The sequence below is a fragment of the Helianthus annuus genome, chromosome 16 (assembly GCF_002127325.2).
Source record: "Helianthus annuus cultivar XRQ/B chromosome 16, HanXRQr2.0-SUNRISE, whole genome shotgun sequence".
Classification (NCBI taxonomy): Eukaryota; Viridiplantae; Streptophyta; class Magnoliopsida; order Asterales; family Asteraceae; genus Helianthus; species Helianthus annuus.
In genome coordinates, this window is record NC_035448.2 from 189890226 (window position 1) to 189915039 (window position 24814).

The following is a 24814-nucleotide window of genomic DNA, read 5'->3' on the forward strand; positions in this document are numbered from 1 at the left end:
GATGAGCAGTAACCTTTTCTGTTGTTTCTCTCTCATCCACTCACAACAATTTACAACCACTCTCACAAATATAGAGGTTACACTCACATACATATTGAGGATCCATTGTGAACGGGTTAACTCTTTTATTAAACAAGTCGTGTTTGGATTGACTCGTTAAATGGGTTATAATATACTCAACCTAAAATCTGATTATTTTTGTTTAGTATTCTTGGTGTGTTGCGGATTGTGTCACGGATTGATGCTCTATAGAATAGTACCAACAATGCAAAAAACAACCATGGTTATTATACTTATTTTAAGGGCTGGCTTGAATGTTTGTTTAACGAACTTCACTCTAGTTATATAAGGTTTAGCTTTCTAAATTTTTAGAAACAACACATTTTTTTTAATTAATCAACAAAATCATACTCTTGTTTGAAGAGACAAAAACCAACTTTTTGTTGAACCTTAAAAAGATTTCACGGTCTAAAAATATTGATATTCTAACACATTAGTTGTTGGCGTAGACGGTAGACCATATAAAAATTACACTCGCCAATAATTTGGTCAATGTTGATTGTCTAATAAATTAGATCAATGTCTATTGTCTTAAGGGTGGAGGGTATGGTTAATCACTCTAGGGTGATTGAGTGAAATCCTACCCAATAATATTATGTTATGTTAACTCCCCATTCCACTCCCTATTTTGCACTTAATCAAGGGGTATGGTTAATCACTCTATGGTGTTTGAGTAGGTTAAAAAATAAAAAATTGTGATTGATTGAAAGGGGTTGGGACCGACCATTAAACCCTCCCTCCCTCCTCCTTCCCGCATCGGTGAATATACACCGAAAACATTCAAAATTTCGGTGACTCAAACAAGTGGGGGTGGTCACCAATTGGTGAACTCCATTCACCGAATAGATTCACGTAGAGTTCGAGCCCCCCCCCCCCCCCCCCCCCCCCCCGCTGGTGAGTGACGTGTCCGTGGGGTATGGCGGGGCGTGGCTAGGCCGGCGTGGCTTGGCCAAGTGTATTAAAAAAAAATCTAAACATGGTCCGCTATGCCCTAGCCAACAAGCCAATAAAAGCCGGCCACATAGGATCGCTAGCATGCCCCACGCCCGGCCTTAAACTCCCGCCCAAGGGGTCACGCCCAAACCCACCCATTTTGCCAGGTATACACTAGATGATAGGCCAGAATTGGTGTTCCTACCTTGGTGGATCTATACGAAGATGAGCATATATAGAGTTATCAGGATAACCTTAGAAAATATATGTGCACAATCATGAGTTCTAGAGTGAATGTTTCATTATCAAAATAACAAACACATTAACCTCCTTGCGCTATTTAAAGCATCATGAAAAGGGGACCATAAACTCATACAAACATATGCGGAAAAAAAAAACAAGTTTAAAACAACTAAAACTAGTATAGATCGATATCAACTGCAGAGGAAGCTCGATGGAGCTTCAACAACTTCCTAGCAAACATAAACTTTTCATCGGACTCTAGAAACGAGCAGGGACGAATAACAATCTTCTTTAAGAAAGGGGAACACGCAAGTAAATACTTTACCAAACATAACTCGTTCTCTGAACCTTTGTAATATTTAAAGACAACACTTCGTAGCTTCAACAACCCCATTGTATTGTAGTCTACCTCTAGAGAACATATTTCAGGTGTAGGCGAATCAACCTGCAAGAATAACTAGTAATCAAATGCTATACTATATATGAGATTATAATACGAGCAGTACGATACATACCAATTTGCTTGCTGTGATTTCAAGGATCTGCAGATTCTGGAAGCTTCTAATCAGTTCAAAAGCAAATGATAACATAATTTCGTTGCTTAAATCTATTTTTGTAAGTTTAAGAGTCTTGAGAGAGGGAAAGTTGGTAGGGAATCTCTTTTTAGCAGCATCTTCTGTTAACTAGAAAGGTGGTCAAAGAATTCATAAACCCTTGTCGCAAAATATGATGTAAAATAGCCATAAACTTTTACTACAATCTTTTTAGATTTAAAAAAACCGAGTAAAATGTATTTTTCGTCCATGAGGTTTGGTCAGTTTTGCGACTTTCATCCAAAGGTTTGTTTTTCCGCATCTGGATCCAAAAGGTTTGAAATCTTGCCATTTTCATCTAGCTCATCAACTCTATTACTTTTTGTCCGTTAAGTCAAGGGTATTTTCGTCTTTTTTTATTTAGTAAGGGTATTTTGAGTACTTGTACATTTAATGCTTGTGCATAAAGTGAATAAGACCGAATTACTCTTTAAGTTAATAAAAAAGACGAAAATACCCCTGAATTAACAGAGAAAAATGGATGGAGTTAACAAGCAGGATGAAAATGGCAAGATTTCAAACCTTTTGGATCCAGATGCAAAAATATAAACCTTTCGACGTAAGTTGCAAAACAGACCAAACCTCAGGGACAAAAACACAACTTAGCCTTACGGCCCCTTACCTCAAACCATAGAAAATCCAAATGAAGTTGTTGAATTTTTGGAAGAAAACCGAGAAGCTCAAAGATAGTACTAGAACTTAGGGTATAATCAAAATTACGCAAGAGCAAAGATAATATTTTGAGACTTGCAAGATTGGCAATCTCAGCTATTTTACCAAAACAATTAAAATTAGCAAAGCTCATATCCAAAATCTCAAGCACGGGAGACCGCGTAAAAAAATCCCCAAATTTCCCGCTTTCGAATTCTACCTTACACAACTCTAGGCTCAATAGGTTTGGAAACCCATGAAAAGTAGGTGGAGGATTGAAACAACAGTTAAAAAGTTTCAAATGTTTCAACTCTAAACATGAGAAAAGATGGATAGGCAACTTAAGTAACGGCGGGTTACTCTTCTGAATAGTAAGATCTTTAATTCCCTTTCGAGACAAGAACAGAATCCAGTGACTAATATCTTCATTGTTTAATACAGAGTAACCGTGGTTGTCTATGGAGAGGACAAACTTTGTAATGCTACCTCTAAGATCAAGAAGAATCCTACTTATAACTCTCACATGATTATTTTTGTCTTCGGTTTGTGATAAATGCGCAAAGAACCTCTCATCAAATATCAGTTGACTAAGCATATTCCACTTACACCTCCAGTTTTTCGACAAGATATCAGTCCTAACCGCATCGCGTAATGGCAACCGATCCAGGATATTAGTTATCACATTATCAGGCATGTTGCCAATAACATCTTCCTGTCCAAACTTATGCGTCTCGTGATTGAGTTCCATATTATTCTAACAAGAAAAAAAATATTAATCATAAATTAATGAAATAAATAGCCATGACATTCCGAATAATGTGTGCCTACTCAAAAAGTCACTCTACGGTCTCAAACAAGCACCTCGAGCACCTCGGGCATGGTACCAACGATTTGCCGATTTTGTTTCTAAAATGGGTTTTCAACATAGCCAATGTGACCATTCATTACTCATCTTCAAACAAGGATCACACATAGATGACATTATATTGATCACTTCCACGGATGATATACGTATGAAATTCATGGCCCTTCTTTCTAAAGAATTCGCCATGATGGATCTCGGACCACTTAGCTACTTTCTCGGAATTTCGATAACAAGGACCCAAAATTCTCTTTTTCTTTCACAAGAAAAATATGCCCGGGAGATTCTTGAACGGGCGGGTCTAACAGATTGCAACCCGGCTGCCACCCCAGTTGATACGCAAAACAAGTTGAGTGCTACTCATGGCACTCCCGTTGAAAATATTACCGAATACCGAAGTTTTGCCGGAGCCTTACAATATCTCACCTTTACTAGACCCGATATCTCATACGCGGTTCAACAAGTATGTCTTCATATGCATGATCCAAAGACTACTCATTTCAATGCTCTAAAAAGGATTTTGAGATATATTAAAGGCTCTATCACATATGGCCTACACCTTCAACCGTCCTCAACATCATCCCTCACGGCTTTCACGGACGCCGATTGGGGAGGGTGTCCCGACACCCGACGATCAACCTCCGGTTATTGCGTTTATATGGGTGACGATCTTCTTTCATGGTCTTCGAAACGCCAACCCACTTTGTCCCGGTCAAGCGCCGAGCGGAATACCGGGGCGTCGCCAATGTAGTCTCTGAAGTATGTTGGCTCCGAAACCTATTACTAGAGCTACATCATCCCCTTGACCGAGCAACATTAGTTTACTGTGACAATGTCAGTGTGATCTACTTAACCAGTAATCCAGTCCAACATCAACGTACAAAGCACATCGAAATGGATATACATTTCGTTCGAGAAAAGGTCGCAAAGGGTCATGTTCGAGTTCTCCATGTTCCCTCAAGATATCAAATAGCCGACATTTTCACCAAAGGCTTGCCAAAGGTTCTATTCGACGATTTTCGCACCAGTCTCAACATCCGAGAACCTCCCGTTTCGACTGCGAGGGAATATTAGAATAGAACTAAATTAATGGCTAAATTTGTATAACAGTTGTATCTTCACGTTTATTGTAGATAGCATAATTATAGGAGCTAAATTAGAGTAGGCCATTGAATGTAATTACTATATAACCATTTGTAAAATATGGAATGGGGCAGAGAAAATATTCCATCATTCAACAGGTTTAGTATGAGAGAGGGAGAGAGAGGGAGATGAATTTCACCTGTGATTGGATAGATTAAAGGATGATTGAACGGTTTGGAACCCTCGATTTTGTCAGAACTCGCCACTACCACCTCTGAACCCTCGAATTTTCACCGGAAAACCCTAGACTTGACGACTTCGGTTCTGTAGGTGTGAGGCGAGCACGCGTCTGGAGACAGTCACCGGTGACCCGCCGTTCCGCATCTCTATTTCTCTCTCTTAATGCTCCCTATCTCTTTTTTCCCTTTCCCTTGCTTTGTCTCTACGTGTCTCACTTACAAAGTGGGGATGGGGGCATGTGTAATACAGAAAGTATCACCATATTGAAGAGTTATTGTACAATAACATAAATCACATACAACTCATTAAACACAGGTTACAACTCTCATTACACAAGAATTTAAAAATTAGAGTATTATATAATATATAATGTTTAATGAATTGGCCATAGATAGTTCAAATATGGTAATGGGTTTAATAAAATATATATAGAAATTATTGTAAAAATATTATATATAAATATACAGAAAAGTTAAATGGGTTAAGAACATTCACAATCAAATCTCTTACTCCATCTCTATAATAATGACACTAAAAAACACTACATTTTATCTCTCATTTCAATTAAATAATATTTTTTTTATACTTTTATCTTTACCTTTTATCTCTCCATTATTTACAATCACTTTCAAAAAATATTAAAAAATTATAGAGGTGGACAGTATCTCTTCCAAATTTACGGATGAGCAGTAACCTTTTCTGTTGTTTCTCTCTCGTCCACTCACAACAATTTACAACCACTCTCACAAATATAGAGGTTACACTCACATACATATTGAGGATCCATTGTGAACGGGTCAACTCTTTTATTAAACAAGTCGTGTTCAGATTGACTCGTTAAATGGGTTATAATATACTCAACCCAAAATCTGATTATTTTTGTTTAGTATTCTTGGTGTGTTGCGGATTGTGTCACGGATTGATGCTCTATAGAATAGTACCAACAATGCAAAAAACAACCATGGTTATTATACTTATTTTAAGGGCTGGCTTGAATGTTTGTTTAACGAACTTCACTCTAGTTATATAAGGTTTAGCTTTCTAAATTTTTAGAAACAACACATTTTTTTTAATTAATCAACAAAATCATACTCTTGTTTGAAGAGACAAAAACCAACTTTTTGTTGAACCTTAAAAAGATTTCACGGTCTAAAAAATATTGATATTCTAACACATTTGTTGTTGGCGTAGACGGTAGACCATATAAAAATTACACTCGCCAATAATTTGGTCAATGTTGATTGTCTAATAAATTAGATCAATGTCTATTGTCTTAAGGGTGGAGGGTATGGTTAATCACTCTAGGGTGATTGAGTGAAATCCTACCCAATAATATTATGCTATGTCAACTCCCCATTCCACTCCCTATTTTGCACTCAATCAAGGGGTATGGTTAATCACTCTAGGGTGTTTGAGTAGGTTAAAAAATAAAAAATTGTGATTGGTTGAAAGGGGTTGGGACCCACCATTAAACCCTCCCTCCCTCCTCCTTCCCTCCTCTTCCCGCATCGGTGAATATACACCGAAAACATTCAAAATTTTGGTGACTCAAACAAGTGGGGGTGGTCACCAATTGGTGAACTCCATTCACCGAATAGATTCACGTGGAGTTCGAGCCCCCCCCCCCCCCCCCCCCCCCCCCCCGCTGGTGAGTGACGTGTCCGTGGGGTATGGCGGGGCGTGGCTAGGCCGGCGTGGCTTGGCCAAGTGTATTAAAAAAAAATCTAAACATGGTCCGCTATGCCCTAGCCAACAAGCCAATAAGAGCCGGCCACATAGGATCGCTAGCATGCCCCACGCCCGGCCTTAAACTCCCGCCCAAGGGGCCACGCCCAAACCCACCCATTTTGCCAGGTATACACTAGATGATAGGCCAGAATTGGTGTTCCTACCTTGGTGGATCTATACGAAGATGAGCATATATAGAGTTATCAGGATAACCTTAGAAAATATATGTGCACAATCATGAGTTCTAGAGTGAATGTTTCATTATCAAAATAACAAACACATTAACCTCCTTGCGCTATTTAAAGCATCGTGAAAAGGGGACCATAAACTCATACAAACATATGCGGAAAAAAAAACAAGTTTAAAACAACTAAAACTAGTATAGATCGATATCAACTGCAGAGGAAGCTCGATGGAGCTTCAACAACTTCCTAGCAAACATAAACTTTTCATCGGACTCTAGAAACGAGCAGGGACGAATAACAATCTTCTTTAAGAAAGGGGAACACGCAAATAAATACTTTACCAAACATAACTCGTTCTCTGAACCTTTGTAATATTTAAAGACAACACTTCGTAGCTTCAACAACCCCATTGTATTGTAGTCTACCTCTAGAGAACATATTTCAGGTGTCGGTGAATCAACCTGCAAGAATAACTAGTAATCAAATGCTATACTATATATGAGAATATAATACGAGCAGTACGATACATACGAATTTGCTTGCTGTGATTTCAAGGATCTGCAGATTCTGGAAGCTTCTAATCAGTTCAAAAGCAAATGATAACATAATTTCATTGCTTAAATCTATTTTTGTAAGTTTAAGAGTCTTGAGAGAGGGAAAGTTGGTAGGGAATCTCTTTTTAGCAGCATCTTCTGTTAACTAGAAAGGTGGTCAAAGAATTCATAAACCCTTGTCGCAAAATATGATGTAAAATAGCCATAAACTTTTACTACAATCATTTTAGATTTAAAAAAACCGAGTAAAATGTATTTTTCGTCCATGAGGTTTGGTCAGTTTTGCGACTTTCATCCAAAGGTTTGTTTTTCCGCATCTGGATTCAAAAGGTTTGAAATCTTGTCATTTTCATCTAGCTCATCAACTCTATTATTTTTTGTCCGTTAAGTCAAGGGTATTTTCGTCTTTTTTTTATTTAGTAAGGGTATTTTGAGTACTTGTACATTTAATGCTTGTGCATAAAGTGAAAAAGACCGAATTACTCTTTAAGTTAATAAAAAAGACGAAAATACCCCTGAATTAACAGAGAAAAATAGATGGAGTTAACAAGCAGGATGAAAATGGCAAGATTTCAAACCTTTTGGATCCAGATGCAAAAATATAAACCTTTCGACGAAAGTTGTAAAATAGACCAAACCTCAGGGACAAAAATGGCATGTTACTCAAAATAAAAAAGTAAACTTGAAAAAAAACAACTTAGCCTTACGGCCCCTTACCTCAAACCATAGAAAATCCAAATGAAGTTGTTGAATTTTTGGAAGAAAACCGAGAAGCTCAAAGATAGTACTAGAACTTAGGGTATAATCAAAATTACGCAAGAGCAAAGATAATATTTTGAGACTTGCAAGATTGGCAATCTCAGCTATTTTACCAAAACAATTAAAATTAGCAAAGCTCATATCCAAAATCTCAAGCACGGGAGACCGCGTAAAAAAATCCCCAAATTTCCCGCTTTCGAATTCTACCTTACACAACTCTAGGCTCAATAGGTTTGGAAACCCATGAAAAGTAGGTGGAGGATTGAAACAACAGTTAAAAAGTTTCAAATGTTTCAACTCTAAACATGAGAAAAGATGGATAGGCAACTTAAGTAACGGCGGATTACTCTTCTGAATAGTAAGATCTTTAATTCCCTTTCGAGACAAGAACAGAATCCAGTGACTAATATCTTCATTGTTTAATACAGAGTAACCGTGGTTGTCTATGGAGAGGACAAACTTTGTAATGCTACCTCTAAGATCAAGAAGAATCCTACTTATAACTCTCACATGATTATTTTTGTCTTCGGTTTGTGATAAATGCGCAAAGAACCTCTCATCAAATATCAGTTGACTAAGCATATTCCACTTACACCTCCAGTTTTTCGACAAGATATCAGTCCTAACCGCATCTTGTAATGGTAACCGATCCAGGATATTAGTTATCACATTATCAGGCATGTTGCCAATAACATCTTCCTGTCCAAACTTATGCGTCTCATAATTGAGTTCCATATTATTCTAACAAGAAAACAAATATTAATCATAAATTAATGAAATAAATAGCCATGACATTCCACTAGAATAGGCTTCAATATGAAAATTATTTAATTTTGAATAGTAAAGCCAATCTTTGAACATCAGATTTTAACTAAATCATTGACTCATTGTGAATATAATAAAAATATAGGAACTTAGGATTCAACTCAAAATCAAAGTATTAAACATTTTTAACATTCGTTCATGAAACAGAAAACATTAAAACCAATCAAAATAAGAACACTACATCAAAACATACTTGGTTCGTGGGTTACTGAGTTTACAGCCCTCGATACTGTCGTCGATTGAAGCCCTAACCAGATCGCGCTTCTTATCGTCTCCCTTCGTATTTTATTTGGGTTTGAATTTTATTTGTGTTTAAAGCTTGTTGGGCCAATTACTTATGGGTATTGTTTAATGGTTGAGTAAACGGGCTTTATTGAAAATGGGTTTAATGTTTGATTAAATGCTAATGGGTTTAATAAATATTAGGCCGGTTATTGTTAAATTAATATGGCTTAACGTATGAAGCGTACGATATTCAGTATCAACATGCGAAAATTGGTTTATAACATGCGATTTTGATATTTTTTAACATCATGGGAATTTTTTTTTTTTTTTTTTTTTTTTTTTACTAACATGCGGAGTTTGGTTTTTTTATAAACACGCGATTTTCATTTTGTTTTGAACATGCGATTTTCATTTTTTTAACATAACGTGCGAATTTTATATTGCGTACGCTTCATACGTTAAGCCATATCGTACGATACACTTTTTCTAATAAATATATATAGATCATTTAAAAAAATCATATATACAAAATATATAGAAAAATTAAATGGTTAACAAGTCGTTTACGGGTTAACTTTTTTATTAAACAAGACATGTCTGGGTTGACTCGTTAAATGGGTTATAATTTAGGGGGTGTTTGGGGTTGAGTTTTGAAAATAGATTATGCATTTTGAATAATCAGAATCAGATAATTAGCTGTAACAAAACGTGCTACAGAAAGATAGTGTTTGGATTTGATTATGTTGTTTGATATCACAATAATCAAATAATCAACATTGTTTGGATTTGATTATGTTGTTTGATATCACAATAATCAGATAATCAACTATTTGAGTGTTTGGAAAGTATATATATTTTAAAAAAATAAATAAGTGAAAACGTAAAAAATCAGTTTTTGGATTATCACGTTTTCCTGCAGCAAGGGGTGACCTACTTATGGATTATCACGTTTTGAACTCTACAAAACGTAAAAAATCACTTTTTATTAATTTTTTACCAAACACTCAAAATAGATTTTTTGTGATTTCAAAACACAATAATCAAATAATCAGGTTGAAAACGCAATCTCAAACACCCCCTTAATATAGTCAACCCAAAAATCTGATTATTTTGTTTAGTATTCTTGTTGTGTTTCGAGTTGTGTCACGAATTCACACTCTATAGAATAGTACCAACAATGCAAAAACACAACCACGGTTATTATACTTATTTTAAGGGCTGACTTGAATGTTTGTTTAATGAACTTCACTCGAGTTATCTTAGGTTTAGTTTTCAGTTGTATATTTTTAGAAACAACACATTTTTCTTTTAATTAATCAACAAAATCATACTCTTGTTTGAAGAGAAAAAAACCTACTTTTTGTTGAACCTTAAAAAGATTACACTGTCTAAAAAATGTTGATTTTCTAACACAATTGTTGTTGATGTAGACCATAAAATAAATATATTTTAATGAAGTTTGATCTCATTCATAAAATTATTCAGTTTGCTACAGAGGCCAGAGGCATAACATATAAACACAAGCATTATTATGGACCTATATATCACAACTCAATAAGAATGCAAGTGTTGAATACTATGAAATCACAATGGTCAACTTGAGTTTATTGCATACTTTACAATCCTTTAAATACAAGAAGAGAGACAAATGATAAGGAGAGAATTTCTCCTCTATACAAAGGTTACAATTGACTACATAAATAAAGGAGATAATTTCTCCTCTATACTAAGGTTACAATTGACTACATAAATACAATTAATGAATTTAAGAGGTAGAAGGATATTGCTCCAAGAGATTTATTATTTCCTAATACCCCCCGTCAATGCGAGCTGGAGGTGGTCCAAGACGAAGCATTGTACGAAATTTTTCAAACAACGGTTTTGGCAAACTCTTGGTGAAAATGTCCGCGACTTGTTTATCTGTTGAGATGAACTTGGTGTGAAGCTTCCCGGCGGTTACCAATTCACAAATGAAATGATAATCGATGTCGATGTGCTTGGCTCGTTTATGTGAGATTGGATTTTGACTTAAAAATAAAGCACTCTTATTGTCACATAATAGTGTCGGTCGACCCGGTGGAAGAGCATGAAGTTCCCGAAGAAGATGAGTTAACCAAATAATTTCTGCTGCCGTATTCACCATGGCTCGATATTCTGACTCACAACTTGACCGTGAAACCGTTGGTTGCTTTTTAGCGCTCCAAGAGACTAAATTTCCTCCTAAATAGATACAGTAGCCGTATGTGGATCTTCGTGTGTCGATACATCGTGCCCAATCTGCATCTGAAAAACCTAATAAATTAGTGTTAGGAGGACGATCAAATGTTAGACCATGTGATAAGGTGCCTTTAACATAACGAAGAATCCTTTTTACTAGCTGGAAATGATTGGTTGTGGGATTTTGAAGAAATTGGCTAGCTTGGTTAACGACGTAGGAGAGATCAGGACGGGTGATGGTGAGATATTGAAGAGCGCCTTCAAGAGACCGATAAAGAGTGGGATCATGAAATGGTTGGCCTTGTGAGGTGAAAACATCTTTAGATGTAAGAGGAGTGGCAACCGGTTTGGATTCAAGTAGACCGGCCCTGGTGAGAATGTCATGAGCATATTTGGATTGATTTAGAAAAAGACCCGTTTTTGTATGATGAACTTCTAAGCCGAGAAAGAAGTTAAGCAAGCCAAGGTCCTTAATTTTAAATTCCTTGTTTAGATATGATGTAAAGTTGGTAATGAAATGTTCATTATTTCCGGTGATAATGATGTCGTCAACATAAACAAGGAGATAAATTAAGATGCCTTGGCGATTGTAAACGAACAATGATGGATCGGCTCGACTGTTTTGAAAGCCACGATTAAGTAGAAAGGAGCTTAAACGGTGGAACCAAGCACGCGATGCTTGTTTTAAGCCATGGAGAGCACGATTGAGTTTGCACACATAGTTGGGTCGGTTAGAATCCTCAAAACCCGGAGGTTGTTCCATGAAAATGGTTTCGGTGAGATGACCATTGAGAAAGGCACTATTTACGTCTAATTGACGGAGATTCCATTTGTTAATAGTGGCGAGACTAAGAACAACCCGGATGGTGGAAGATTTGACAACCGGACTAAAGGTGTGAGAGAAATCAAGTCCCGGTATTTGAGTGAAACCTTGAGCTACAAGTCGTGCTTTGTAGCGATCAATAGATCCGTTTGATTTATTTTGATTCTATAAGTCCATTTAGATCCAATGATGTTGGTGCTAGTGGGGCGAGGAACAAGAGTCCAAGTTTGATTTGCATGAAGAGCTTTTAGTTCATCATGCATTGCTTGAATCCATTTAGGATTTTTAAGAGCGGTTTTGATGCCTTTTGGGACATGAGAGGAGAATAACGAGTGATGTAGGGGATGAGTGGTGGTTTGTGAAAGGTTGGTAAAGTGTTTTGATTTGAAGATCCCATCCTTTGCACGAGTGGTCATTGGATGAGAGTTGAGGGTTGGGTTATGGGTGGAGGGTGCGGTTGTGGATGGTCCGGATGAGGGGATTGGGTGAGGCGTGGGTGGGCTGGTTGTGTGGGAGTGGTTGTCATGTGGGCTGGAGGCAATGGAATGCGTTTGGGCCGGAGATGTTTGGGTAGCGGATTGTGGGCTGGGTGGATTAAGAGTGATTGGGCTTGAGAGATTGGAAGTAGTTGGACTTGATAAAGGTGAGGGGTTTGGGCCGTTAAGAGGATCGGTTTGTGGTTGGGGGTGTTGGACGGTGGGAATATCACAAAACGGAAAAGGCAGGTGTTGGGATGGTTTGATGATGTGGTGAAATTTTGTGAGGGAGTTTGAGGCGAGGTAGGAGCGGGTATGTGTTCCTCGAAGTTGGTAATGGGTAAGTTGGCATTATTGGTGGTTGTCGATTTTTTTGTGAAAAGGTAATACATCTTCATCAAATTTTGCATGTCGAGTTGTGTAGACACGACCCGTTGTTGGTTCAAGACATCGAAAACCTTTATACTTAGGACTATAACCAATGAATATGCATGAAGCACTTCTCGGTTGAAGTTTATTTTTTGTATAGTCTCTAAGGTATGGAAAAACAAGACAACCAAAAATACGCATGTTGGAGTAAGTAGGTGTTTGGTTGAACAAAACTTCAAAAGGTGATTTGTTGTCAAGAAGTTTTGTGGGTAGACGATGAATAATGGTGGCGGAAGTGAAGGCATCAAACTATAGTTTGGGTGGGGCATTTGCATTGAACATCATAGCTAAACCGGTTTCGGTTATGTGGCGGTGTTTACGCTCGGCCCTCCCATTTTGTTCGGGTGTGTGAGGGCATGATAGTCTATGATGTATGCCATGTTGTTGAAAACACATTTGTACTTGGTGATTAGTGAATTCGGTTCCACCGTCACTTTGAAAAACCTTAACATTGGATGAAAATTGGTTTTGAACAAATGTTAAAAAGGTTGTGAGGATGGTAAAAAATTCGGATTTGGCTTTTAAAGGATAAAACCAAGTGAAACGAGAATAGTCATCGATAAAAATAACATAATACCGATAACCATTTGTGGAAGGCACAGGTGCGGGTCCCAAAAGATCACAGTGGATTAAATCCAAAACATGTTGTGCGCGTTTAGTGTTTTCAATAAATGGTAGATGTTTTGCTTTTGATAATTTACAGGATTCACATAATCCTGGTTTTGGTAATATAGATGTAACAAAAACACGACCAAGTTTATTCAAATTAGAAACTGTATCAAAAGAAACATGTCCTAGGCGACTATGCCATTTATTGAATGATGCATGAAGGTGCGATGAAGAAAGCGCAACAACAAGTGATTTGTGACCCTGGGAAAGAACATAGAGACTATTTTCGCACGTACCTTTAGCTAGAACCTCCGCTGTTTTTCGGTCCTGGATTTGGAAAAAATCATTAGAAAACAACACATCAACCGGTGAATCATTCGTTAATCTACTAATTGAAAGTAGATTTTTTGTGAGATTAGGAACTACTAAAACATTTTTTAAAGTTATAGATTCATTGAAATTAGTGTTCCCAATGTGAGTAACGGGTGAAGATTTCCCGTTCCCAAAGGTTACACGAATGCTACCGTTGTGGGATTTAGAGTTATTTAAACCGTGTTTTGAAGGTAACATATGTGTTGTAGCACCTGAGTCTGCGGTCCAATCAGGAGAGTCGGAGGCTACATTACAATGAGCATGAAACGCCTCGGCGAGATTAGCATCAAGGGAGACGGATTTTTGGGCATAAGAGGCGAGTTGAGGACATGTACTCGCATAATGCCCAGTTTCGCGACAAAGTTGGCAATGAGGAGGTCGCTTGGTGTTAAACTATACAATTAAGCAACACTTAACCTTGGTGGTGATCATGGGGAGTTATCCGACATGGAGCGCTGATAGGAGGTAAGCATAGCGGTAAGAACACCTATAACAATTTTAGAAAAATCGATCATAATAATAAGAAAATTTGTAACCTATCACTTCTTTTATATTATTAGGCAATTATATTACTTTGGTGAACTGATCTACAACCCACTGGATTGTAGCCTATGGAACTATCAAAGTTTGACTTGTACAGCCAACATATGTACAACCAACCTAAGTGTTGAAAATTTACAGCCCAAGAGTCAAGAAAGTATTATTATCCATTTATCTAGCAGCCCATCAAATGTTTCAAATTGAAACCCAATAACTTTTGATTTCAGTCCACCTGTTTGCCCTACCGATTGAATACGGGTGTGAACGAAAAACTGTTTGCAACACCCCAGGTCTAGCGGTCAAGTTTATGGTTACATTTAGTGGGTTCTTGGCCCGGCCCGTAGCCCATCCCTATCAAGTAAATTGTCGGTGTTTTCAAAGGTTATTTTGATTACATAAAAAAGTTAATCTATTTTGGTTTACATAATGGTCAAATAGGCTATTATATTGATTTCTATTTTAAAAATAAAAGTTAAGAGCACTTACAACGGAGGCATATGTGGGTATTTGCGTGCAAGATGGAGCCTATGTGGAGAGAGAGAGAGAGAGAGAGGGAGGGAGAGAGAGGAGAGGAAGAAACTCATTCGTTTTCATGAATGAGATCAAACATGAAATGCATACATGGCAAAACAGACGAGTCGGATTGCTTTGCGAACATGTCAGGATAGGCTCGAATTATAACAAGTCATTTTAAAAACAAACCGGCACTATGACGCCCTAACAAGAAGCTACAAGCTACAATTCAACCATCAAAACCAAAACCTAATGATAATAACAATAAAAAAACATCTACATATAAACATCCTTGTAAGGGCAATACCTAGACAACAACCAAACTAAAAAGAAGAAAACACCAATGCCCCAACACATTATCCTAATTATTAAACAAATATACAGAAGCCATAATCCTAACCAAACACATTTACATAATACTATTACAATTCACCAAATTTATTTACTTTGGCATCAACTAATTCTAGTTCTATAAAAAATGTTATGTGAATATAAATCTCCTTAAGTTTTATTAATACAAATATAAGAGCACTTCACACTAAGTATATATTCTAGACAAGTTAAGTTTTCCAATAGCAGATTATGGAATTATCATACTCATCCTATTCCACCTTTATTATCAATCAAACAATTGCAAATCCATAGTGATTCAAAAGTAAGAAACCAAACGCCTCCCTCAATTTAAAGCACATAACACAAACGGGGACATAAATTCATACAAATATGCGGAAAATAAAAGATAAGTTCAAACCAACTAGAATTAGTATAGACTAATATCAACTTCGGGGTAGGCTCGTTGGATCTTCAACAACTTTGTTGCAAACATTGATTGTTCATGGCGCTTTATAGAATTTTGGAAATAAATTTCAATCTTTTTCAGGAAAGGGGAACACGCAAGTAAATACTTTATCAACCGTAATTCATTCTCTGAACCTTTCAAACAATTAAACATCACACTCCGAAGCTGCAACGGCCCCATTGTATTGTAGTCTACCTCTGGAGAACAATTTTTTTTCTGCAAGAACTACTAGTATTCAGATGCAAAACTATATATGAGATTATAAGACGAGCAGTATGATACAGACCTGGTCACATGCTAAGATTACAAGAGTCTGAAGATTCGGTAAGTGTCTAATCAGTTCAAAAACACATGATACCATAATAACACTGTCTACATCAACATCATACAATATAAGAGACTTGAGGCAGGGAAAGGCATCCGGAAACCTTTTTTTAGAACCACCTTCTGTGAACTATAAAACAAGTGGTAAATCAACTGGTTAGAGAATTTATAAAGCCTTGTTGCAATATAAGGAACAATACATGCTGTAAAATAATGAATATCATTTGTTATTAGATTATAAAAAACCGAGACTAAATTTCTACAAAAAAAATTTCAAAGACCTAACTTAGCGTTACCTTGCACCGTGGAAATGACAACTGAAGCTCTTGGAGTTTTGGAAGAAAACCAAGAAGCTCAAAGATCGCATTAGAACTTGTGATCGTTATAGGCTCATCGATATCACTAAAAGGTGTGGTCGTCAAAGATAATGTTTTAAGATTTGCAAGTTTTGCAAAGTCATCTGGTTTCACTTTACTACGGAGATCACTCATCTTCAAAATCTCAAGTACGGGACACAGCGTAATAAACTCCTCAAATTTCCCGCTTTCAAAGTTAACTTGCAACAACTCTAAGCTCAACAGGTTTGGAAAACCATGAAAAGTAGTTGGAAGTTGGATACACCAATTAGAAAGTTTCAAATGTTTCAACTCTAAACAAGTGAAAAGATGGGTAGGTAACTTAACTAACGGCTTGTTCCTCTTCCCAATAGTGAGATCCTTGATTCCTTTTCGAGACAAGAACATAGTCCAATGATTTAGATCTTCAACATTCAATCCATCGTCTATGTAGAGGACAAACTTTGTAATGGGACCTCTAAGATGAAGAAGAAGCCTACTTATAACTCTCAGACGATTTTCATCTTTTCTTAAATTCCAAAAATAGCTGTCATAAAATACGAGTTGGCTAAGCATAGTCCACTTAAACCTCCATTTTCTCGACAAGACACTGGTCCTCATTGCATGTGGTAATGGCAATCGATCCAGGATATTTGTTACCACTTTATCTGGCATGTTGCTAATAAAATCTTGTGGTGCAAAGTTGGATGCTTGTGTCCCGTGAATGAGTTCCATTATTCTAACAAACAAGAAGAGGTATATTGATCATAAATTCATAAAATAAATATTAATGACATTCATAAACCATCCATCCATGCATGTGCATATACTCGATATTTGCTTTTTATTGAAAACAGAGAATTCAAATTCAAATCACAAACTAACTAGTTGAAGTCTGAACACAGTTCTATAATTGTTAACATTAGGGCAAGATGCGATAATCTTACTAGCAAACAAGGCATGCTCATTGCATTGAAAATAAATAAAGAATTTTAATAAATTAATAGAAGCAGCAGTATTCTAACCTAGAAAGATGAATCCGTCGTCTCCGACGAGTGAATACTGATTGCTGCCGAAATAATAATAAATGTTTCGATTAGGTTTATTTAGGTTTTTTAGTTTTGGTTTATTTTTGGGCTTATTTTAGTTGGACCTGGTTCCAAAGATCAGATCGATAAAAATCTCAAAGTGAGTCAAGTCTTGGTGAGCTTGAGCTGGGCCTGAGCATCAAATAAAGCTCGGGTAGTTATCGAGCTCAAGCTTGAGCCTTGTGTATTTTAAAGCTTTGACTTGACTCTTTTGAGATATCTATGTATTAATCAATATTCTATTTTATCATCAATATCCACCCTAGCTTTGGCTCGTTTAAGGTAGTGCGCACAAACTCGAGCCAAGCAAGCTTTCTGTCACGGGCCAAATGTTTGAAGATCACAATGCTATGGGATGTACTTGAACGCTTGGGTTACTGGCTAGTCCTGGACTTTATCGGGGGACGGAGTCAGTGTCAATGAAGTGGTGTACGTGCCTAGTCGTGCAAACGACGAACGCACCACTGGTCGGAGCTGGCGCCGCTCTCCTGATGAGTCCAAGGCAGGACGAAACCAGTGACCCACACAAAGAAACGGGATGGATTGGCTTGTCCCCGGGGACTTGGGGACGCCACACGGGGGTCGAAAAGTAACCCCGTGACAACTTGGTATCAGAGCAGAACGATTCTCGGATACGTTGGAACGTGACTCTTAACCAAATGAGCTTAACATTTAGAGTATGGCTGCGCAATGGTGGTGGGAGAAGACCAAATATGGGTTTGCTTCGGCAAAGGTCTTTGTACTCCGCGAGTATGGGATCGTGAGAGCCGCTCAAGTATAGTTGCAGTGAAGCCCTCCGTGTTATGTTAAAAAATCTACGGTCCAACCAGCGTCGTAAACAGGAAGTTTTGTGAAAGCTGCTACAACTATTCAGGTCCCCGTATTATTGAAATAAGGTGAACCATCGACACCTAATCCGATGTGACGGACGTCAGCGCCACTTAAAGCCAGCACTGACGTACTATATTGAACATGCACAACAGAAGATCATTGTTGTTGTGATTCCGGGTGTCCTACCCTCCCAAAGTGAATCATGCTCAACATAAGGGGATCATGCATTGTCAAGTATGCGAGCTGGTATGGGATGGCGAGCATGAACGAGGACGTGCATGAAATGGTGGTGGGGGAGTGTTACGGGCCAAATGTTTGAAGATCGCAATGCTATGGGCTGTACTTGAACGATTGGGTTACTGGCTAGTCCTGGACTTTATCGGGGGACGGAGTCAGTGTTAATGAAGAGGTGTACGTGCCTAGTCGTGCAAACGACGAACGCACCACTGGTCGAGAGCTGGCGCCGCTCTCCTGATGAGTCCAAGGCAGGACGAAACCAATGACCCACACAAAGAAGCGGGATGGATTGGCTTGTCCCCGGGGACTTGGGGACGCCACACGGGGGTCGAAAAATAACCCCGTGACATTTCGCTCATTTAAGGTTTTTCTCAGGTTAGCTCGAGTCGAGCCAAGCCGATCTCAAGCTTTAATGTTTGCATATGAGCCGAACTAGAGCCCAAAAATATAGGCTCAAATCGATCCGACCTCGATCTTTAGCAAAGCCTAACGAGCCGAGTTGACGTAATGTATGAATCGGGCTCGACTCGGCTCGTTTACACTCCTAGCTAGGTGGGCCTAGTGTTACTAAAAGATCTCCTAAAATATTTACAATTTAATAATATCTAACTATTCATAATTTCATACAACACATCGTTCTCGGTTATGAATATTACGTGGTTCGCTCACTCGATGTAATTGGGCTACATTTGCAACTGAATACAATAAGTGATCAATGGAATCAGGCTACATCCACGAGTAACTTGAAGAGATAGTTACAATAAAATTTCTATCAAATTCACCTATTTATGGTCAGATTAAGGAAATAAAATCCAAAGATTAAAATTTAAATATTAACACTTTTCCAATAACCTCCTCCAAAATCTAAATATGAACTTTTATAATAAAAACTCTAGACTTATATGGGTTAAGTTAACAAGTCGTGTTCTGGTAGACTGACGGGTTATAAAATACTATACCCAATATCTGATTAATTTTGTTTAATATTGTTATGTTTCGAGTTGTGTCAAGAATTGACGCTCTATAGAATAGTAGCAACAATGCAACAAAAAACAGCCAGGATCATCCAAAATTTTAAGGGCGGGCTTGAATGTTTAACAACATTCACTCTAGTTATATGAGGTTTAGCTATCGATTATGAAGTTTCAGAAACAAAACACTTTTCTTACAATTAAATCAACAAAATCATTCTCTTGTTTGAAGTGAAAAAAACCTACTCTTTGTCGCGAACCTTAAAAAGATTACACTGGCTAAAAAGTGTTGATTTTCGCATAGCCCATTTGGTGTTGAAGTAGACCTAGGGCTGTAAACGAACCGAACGAACACGAACAAGGCCTTGTTCGTGTTCGTTCGTTAAGGAAATAAATGTGTTCACGAACGGTTCATGAACTCTTACCGAACGAGATTTTATGTTCGTGTTCGTTCATTAAGGAAATGAGCGTGTTCATGAACGGTTCACGAACACAGACGAACAAAATAAATTTGGCGAAAGCGACGAAGGATAAAGATAGATGGCCCAGGGAGTAGCACTCGAACTTAAATCCCTTATTGTGGAACTGATGTCGATCGTATTCGCCGGTGTAAATAATGAGAAATAAAAGGGAAATGATGCATAAACAAGGTGAAGGTGGGTTTCCTAGTTTAATTGTTAGTGTAATAAAATAAATAAAAGTTTAATAATATAAAAAGTACAAATAAAATATAAGAAAGTACAAAGATCTTCAATTAAAACACAAACATACGAATATAAACGAATGCAAATCAACGAATGTTCACGAACACGTTCACGAACACCTTACCGAACGTTCACGAACACAATCGAACGAACGAGACCTCTGTTCATGTTCGTTCATTTAACTAATCGAACGAAATTTCTTGTTCATGTTCGTTCGTTTATTAAACGAACGAACATAAACGAACTTCCCGCCGAACGGTTCACGAACTGTTCGCTGAACGTTCGGTTCGTTTACAGCCCTAAGTAGACCATTAAAATGTTACACTCGCCAACAATTAGGTCAATGTTGATTGTCTAATAAATTAGATCAATGCCTATTGCCTCACATTTGGTGTTGACTTATAAAAGTTCATGTTGCACCACTTATTAAGTCATTATAAACATTGACGCGTAACATGTATCAGCTCTAGCTTAACCTTATGGATGGTCTATGCCACACCACATAAATAGGACATCTCGTAACTACACTACGTAGAGTGAAATGGCACCATTGTGCATTCCATAATAAATCATCTTCCAATCAAAGCAAGAATCAATCACACATGAATACTTACTCGCATTCACCGGATAATGCTTACAACTATTCATATCATTATAAATAAAATTATCTAATAAAGTTGAGTTGTCACACATTAACTTGATGATGATAGAGGTATTCAGTTTTTTACATATGTATAACATATAAACACAAACATTATCATAGACATTTGTCACAGCTCAATAAGAATCCAAGTGTCGTATACAACCTTCATTTTCGAAGTTAAACTATACAATTAAGCAAAACTTAATCTTGGTGCTGATCATGGGGAGTTATCCGACATGGAGCGGCGCTGATAGGAGGTAAGCATAGTGGTAAGAACACCTACAACAATTCTTGAAAAATCGATCATAATAATTAGAAAATGTGTAACCTATCACTTTGTTAAATAATGGGGAATTGACCTATAATAATCCCACCTAGACCTTATTGGCCATTAATAATCTCACCTCAGAATATTCCCTCTACCAGTCCCATCTTTCACCTATTTTTTCCTACAATGGTCCCCCGTTAAAAAAAAACTTAACAGAGTTAAGCTTTTTTTTTTTTCCTAATTACAAACAGATTTTTAGGGCTTTTGATCAGAATGATGATTCGAGTCCATTGATGTAAAACTTACTTCAAAATGGTGCTCCAAGTGACTTGATTTTGGTTAATTGGAAATTTAAACACCCGAATTGAAGCGTCGTTTTCATCGTTTGGAGCACCTTTTCGAGGCAAGTTTTACATCAATGGACTCGTATCGTCATTCTAATCAAAAGCCCTAAAAATTTGTTTGTAATTTGGAAAAAAGCTTAACTCCATTAAGTTTTTTTAACGGGGGATAAGGTCTAGGTGGGATTATTACAGGCCAATTTCCCTTAAATAATTTAGCAATTATATTACTTTGGTGAACTAATCTAAGGCCCACTGTATTGTAGCCTATGTCCTATGAACAACATTTTCCGGTTGACCAACCATTAATATATCTAGCGATAAGTGCAAAATCTTCAAAATCTGGGAAAGTCGTTGAAGATCTTTAAAGAACCTGAAGGCAGATCGTCGGTTAGAGAGAAGAACGAAAGGAAATTTTAAGAAAAGTGATTTCTCCTTTGTCATCATCTTATATTTATACCTATCACATTTAATGCAATTGGTAATCGTGCCTCTTACTTGACAGTGCATGTCCTGTAAGACAGTGGCACGTCAGGCGGGAAAACCGAACCGACAGTTACCACGCGCGCGTGGTCCTCACTCGCCTGACACCAGACGAAACGGCGTCACTGAGTGTAAACTATTACATTCTCCGTACCTTTTCCCACCAACCCATAAGACAATCCGATTTTTTAAATCTCAAATGTGAAACGTGCGCCACCTAAGCTCTTCCACAAGAACTCTAATAAGCGCGCCACACATCACAACGAACAATTCGACATGCGCGCTTCTGACCAATTAAAGTCCTTAACACCAGCACATCGGTATGCAGCGCACCTATGCAAAAACTTTTCTAGTCCAAAGCTCCAATGACTTCCATCCGCGCATGGAAGAAGCACTGGAATGGGGGACTTGAAGAGGTATGGTCCCAAATCCTGCTCCGACACGTGCAATCCCAAGCATGAGTCGCGCACAGAGAGCTATACCCAAATCAGACGTATCTGACACTTAGTCATTCCCGGTAGATTAGCGCAAGCCTCGTCAGCGCGAGTAAGTGCATGCCAGCAAGGCATAGTACAACCAGTTTGAACGTTAGTGCAGGCGACCAATGGGCGCATGACAGGTTGTGTACAGTTCTGCCTCACGATGAATAATCGTGTAGGAAACAAGAATTACAAAAGGACAGTGATGTGTCACCAACCACTGCTCCATGATCTCCACTAATCGTTGATGACAGACCAGACAACAAGGACAACTGTCAGGCCATATGGACCCAATTAACGTGCGCCATCTCCTTGTTTTTCTGCAGACACTAACAGTTGTGTCTAAGGGGACAAATCGGATATTCCTTTTTGTCGACATTGAGCCCAAGGCCCATCATCCCACCTCCTACGTTACTCTCTTTGGCTATAAATAGAGGGCTTCACCTCCAGGTTTAAGGATCGCGTTCTTGCTCTCTCACTAAATACACACACTTATTATCCTTAAAACAAGTTCTTATTCTCACGCCAGAGGGTGGTTACAAGGAGAAACCCCGAATCCTCCTCCTTGTAACGAGCTTCACGGTTTTGTGTTGTTTTGCAGGATCAAGCAGTTACCAATCGAGAAAGAAAGAAGATTAACCTTATTTGAACGAGACTAATCCCACAAGTTAACCTACGGATTAACTTGGTGTTTCTTGAGGCTCGAAATTATTAAAGCTCTCCTAATATATTACCAATCTTTGTGTAGTAAAATCTCTTTTATCATGAAACAAAGGAATGTTATCCAAGTTATGGTTTGGTTTGCAGTGGTTCAACTTGGTTAAGGCAGGGTTAAAGGATAAGACATTGTTCTCGATCAATGTAATTGGGCTACATCTTCTACGGAATTCGAAAAATGATCAATGTAATTGGACTACATCCAAAGTATGGACTTGTACAACCAACTTAAAAGTGTTGAAAATTTACAGCCCAGGAGTCAGAGAAAAGTATTATAATCTATTGATCTTGCAGCCCATCATTTTTTGTGAACTATCAACATAGCTCAAATTAAAACCCAATGACTTTTGATTTCAGTCCACCCTTTTGCCCTACCGACTGAATATGGGTCTGAACAGAAATCTGTTTGCAACACCCCCGGTCCAGTTTACGGTCACATTTAGTGGGTTCTCCGCCTGGCCCGTAGCACATCCCTATCAGGTAGATCGGTGTTTCCAAAGGTTATTTTGATTACATAAAAAAGTTGATAACATATTTTGGTTTACATAATTGGCCGCTCAAATAGGCTATTATAGTGATATCTATTTAAAAATAAAGTTGAGAGCACTTACGATAGAGGCATATGTGGGTATTTGCATGCGAGGTGGAGCCTATGTGGAGGGGGGGAGAGAGAAGGGAAGAAAATCATACATTTTCATGAATGAGATCAAACTTGAAATGCATAGATGGCAAAACAGACGAGTCGGGTTGGTTGGCTAATGTGTCAGGACAAGCTCGGATTATAAAAAGTCATTTTAAAAACATCTTACATAACTTTTGCGCTCACAAGCACAATTAAGATGACATACAAGAAAAATGTAATACAACAAAAACGAGTCACCACAAGTAAAAAATCAATCATGAAAAATGTCTAGGTATTTTACCCACACATAAAAGTGTATGGGTAAAGGACTAAAGGTTCGATAAGTAAAAGCTACATAGTGACATAAGAAATTGGAAATAGTGGCCATATCATGAAAACAAAAAGGCAAACATGACTAATGAAGAACAAGTTGTGTTTTGGAAATTAATCTTTTTAGATTGTAGCCCAGTAACTTTTTGGTTTCAGTCCAGCTCGTTTTCCCAGTCGGCTGAAAACCAGTTTGAACAGAAACTTTTTGGAACACCAACGATCCGGCTCACGGGTTACATTCAGTGGGTTCTCCGCCTAACCCGGGTCCCATGAACAGCCCTATCAAGGATGTGTTTCCAAAGGTTCATTTGATTACATAAAAAAGTTGATCTCTTTTGGTTTACACATATGGTCAAACAGGGCATTATAGTGATTTTCTGTTTCGCAAAAAAAAAAAAAAAAAAAAAAATCTAGCACCTCCGATGGAGGCCTTTGTGGGCATTCGCGGGTGAGGTGGAGCCTATGTAGAGGAGAGGGGAAGAAACTCATCCTTTTTTACAGAGGAGCTCAAACGTGAAATACTGTGAGCGTAGGGAAGGAAAGATAAAAGAGAGGAGATAGAAATAGTAGAAATAGTAAGAGGGGGGGGGGGGGGGGGGGTTCGTGTTTGAGTTGTAGCATTGTGATGCTCTTACAAAACACCCAAGAAAGAAGAAAACACAATGCCCCAACACATTATAATTTTTTTAAGCAAAAATATAGACCTGATTATCTTAACCCAG

General features: G+C 37.9%; 5 protein-coding genes and 1 pseudogene across 5 annotated transcripts in view; 1 reads left to right on the plus strand and 5 right to left on the minus strand.

Annotated features, from left to right (window-relative positions):
• The window catches only part of LOC110920502 (F-box/FBD/LRR-repeat protein At1g13570), a 32031-nt gene extending 27135 nt beyond the window's left edge, over positions 1–4896 (minus strand). Inside the window, exon 1 of the mRNA XM_035984986.1 lies at positions 4625–4896. The gene's annotated coding sequence lies outside the window, so the exon portion shown is untranslated. The remainder of the gene's footprint in view (positions 1–4624) is intronic.
• Positions 1412–8931, minus strand: LOC110920230 (F-box/FBD/LRR-repeat protein At1g13570-like). Its single transcript, XM_035985693.1, has 4 exons — positions 8910–8931; positions 2452–3234; positions 1752–1919; positions 1412–1681 (listed from the first exon to the last, which is right to left on the minus strand). The coding sequence occupies exons 2-4, from the start codon at positions 3226–3228 to the stop codon at positions 1412–1414; spliced, it is 1215 nt and encodes a 404-aa protein (XP_035841586.1). The 5' UTR covers positions 3229–3234; positions 8910–8931.
• Positions 3392–4416, plus strand: LOC110920229 (annotated as a pseudogene).
• Positions 6666–8225, minus strand: LOC110917360. The gene is made up of 3 exons (XM_022161927.2): positions 7850–8225; positions 7110–7277; positions 6666–7039 (listed from the first exon to the last, which is right to left on the minus strand). Exons 1-3 carry the CDS (start codon positions 8030–8032, stop codon positions 6770–6772), a joined length of 621 nt encoding a protein of 206 aa, XP_022017619.1. The 5' UTR covers positions 8033–8225; the 3' UTR covers positions 6666–6769.
• Positions 8932–10748: 1817 nt separating the features above from the next.
• LOC110920228 (uncharacterized mitochondrial protein AtMg00810-like) lies at positions 10749–11921 on the minus strand. The gene has a single exon (XM_022164453.1). It carries the CDS (start codon positions 11919–11921, stop codon positions 10749–10751), a length of 1173 nt encoding a protein of 390 aa, XP_022020145.1.
• A 3679-nt stretch (positions 11922–15600) lies between these two features.
• On the minus strand, positions 15601–17110 carry LOC110917359 (F-box/FBD/LRR-repeat protein At1g13570). The gene is made up of 3 exons (XM_022161926.2): positions 16340–17110; positions 16006–16173; positions 15601–15935 (listed from the first exon to the last, which is right to left on the minus strand). Exons 1-3 carry the CDS (start codon positions 17051–17053, stop codon positions 15681–15683), a joined length of 1137 nt encoding a protein of 378 aa, XP_022017618.1. The 5' UTR covers positions 17054–17110; the 3' UTR covers positions 15601–15680.
• Between the last annotated feature and the right edge of the window lie 7704 nt (positions 17111–24814).

Bases quoted from the DNA above. Each gene is read 5' to 3' on its own strand.
- LOC110917360 (XM_022161927.2), bottom strand. From the start codon at position 8,032: ATGAGCTTTGCTAATTTTAATTGTTTTGGTAAAATAGCTGAGATTGCC. The intron at 7,278-7,849 runs GTAAGGGGCCGT...CCACCTTTCTAG, and splicing joins TGGATTTTCTATGGTTTGAG to TTAACAGAAGATGCTGCTAA. The intron at 7,040-7,109 runs GTATGTATCGTA...TTATTCTTGCAG, and splicing joins AAATCACAGCAAGCAAATTC to GTTGATTCACCGACACCTGA.
- LOC110920228 (XM_022164453.1), bottom strand. From the start codon at position 11,921: ATGGAACAACCTCCGGGTTTTGAGGATTCTAACCGACCCAACTATGTG.
- LOC110920230 (XM_035985693.1), bottom strand. From the start codon at position 3,228: ATGGAACTCAATCACGAGACGCATAAGTTTGGACAGGAAGATGTTATT. The intron at 1,920-2,451 runs GTAAGGGGCCGT...CCACCTTTCTAG, and splicing joins TGGATTTTCTATGGTTTGAG to TTAACAGAAGATGCTGCTAA. The intron at 1,682-1,751 runs GTATGTATCGTA...TTATTCTTGCAG, and splicing joins AAATCACAGCAAGCAAATTG to GTTGATTCGCCTACACCTGA.
- LOC110917359 (XM_022161926.2), bottom strand. From the start codon at position 17,053: ATGCCAGATAAAGTGGTAACAAATATCCTGGATCGATTGCCATTACCA. The intron at 16,174-16,339 runs GTAACGCTAAGT...CTTGTTTTATAG, and splicing joins TGTCATTTCCACGGTGCAAG to TTCACAGAAGGTGGTTCTAA. The intron at 15,936-16,005 runs GTCTGTATCATA...TAGTTCTTGCAG, and splicing joins TAATCTTAGCATGTGACCAG to AAAAAAAATTGTTCTCCAGA.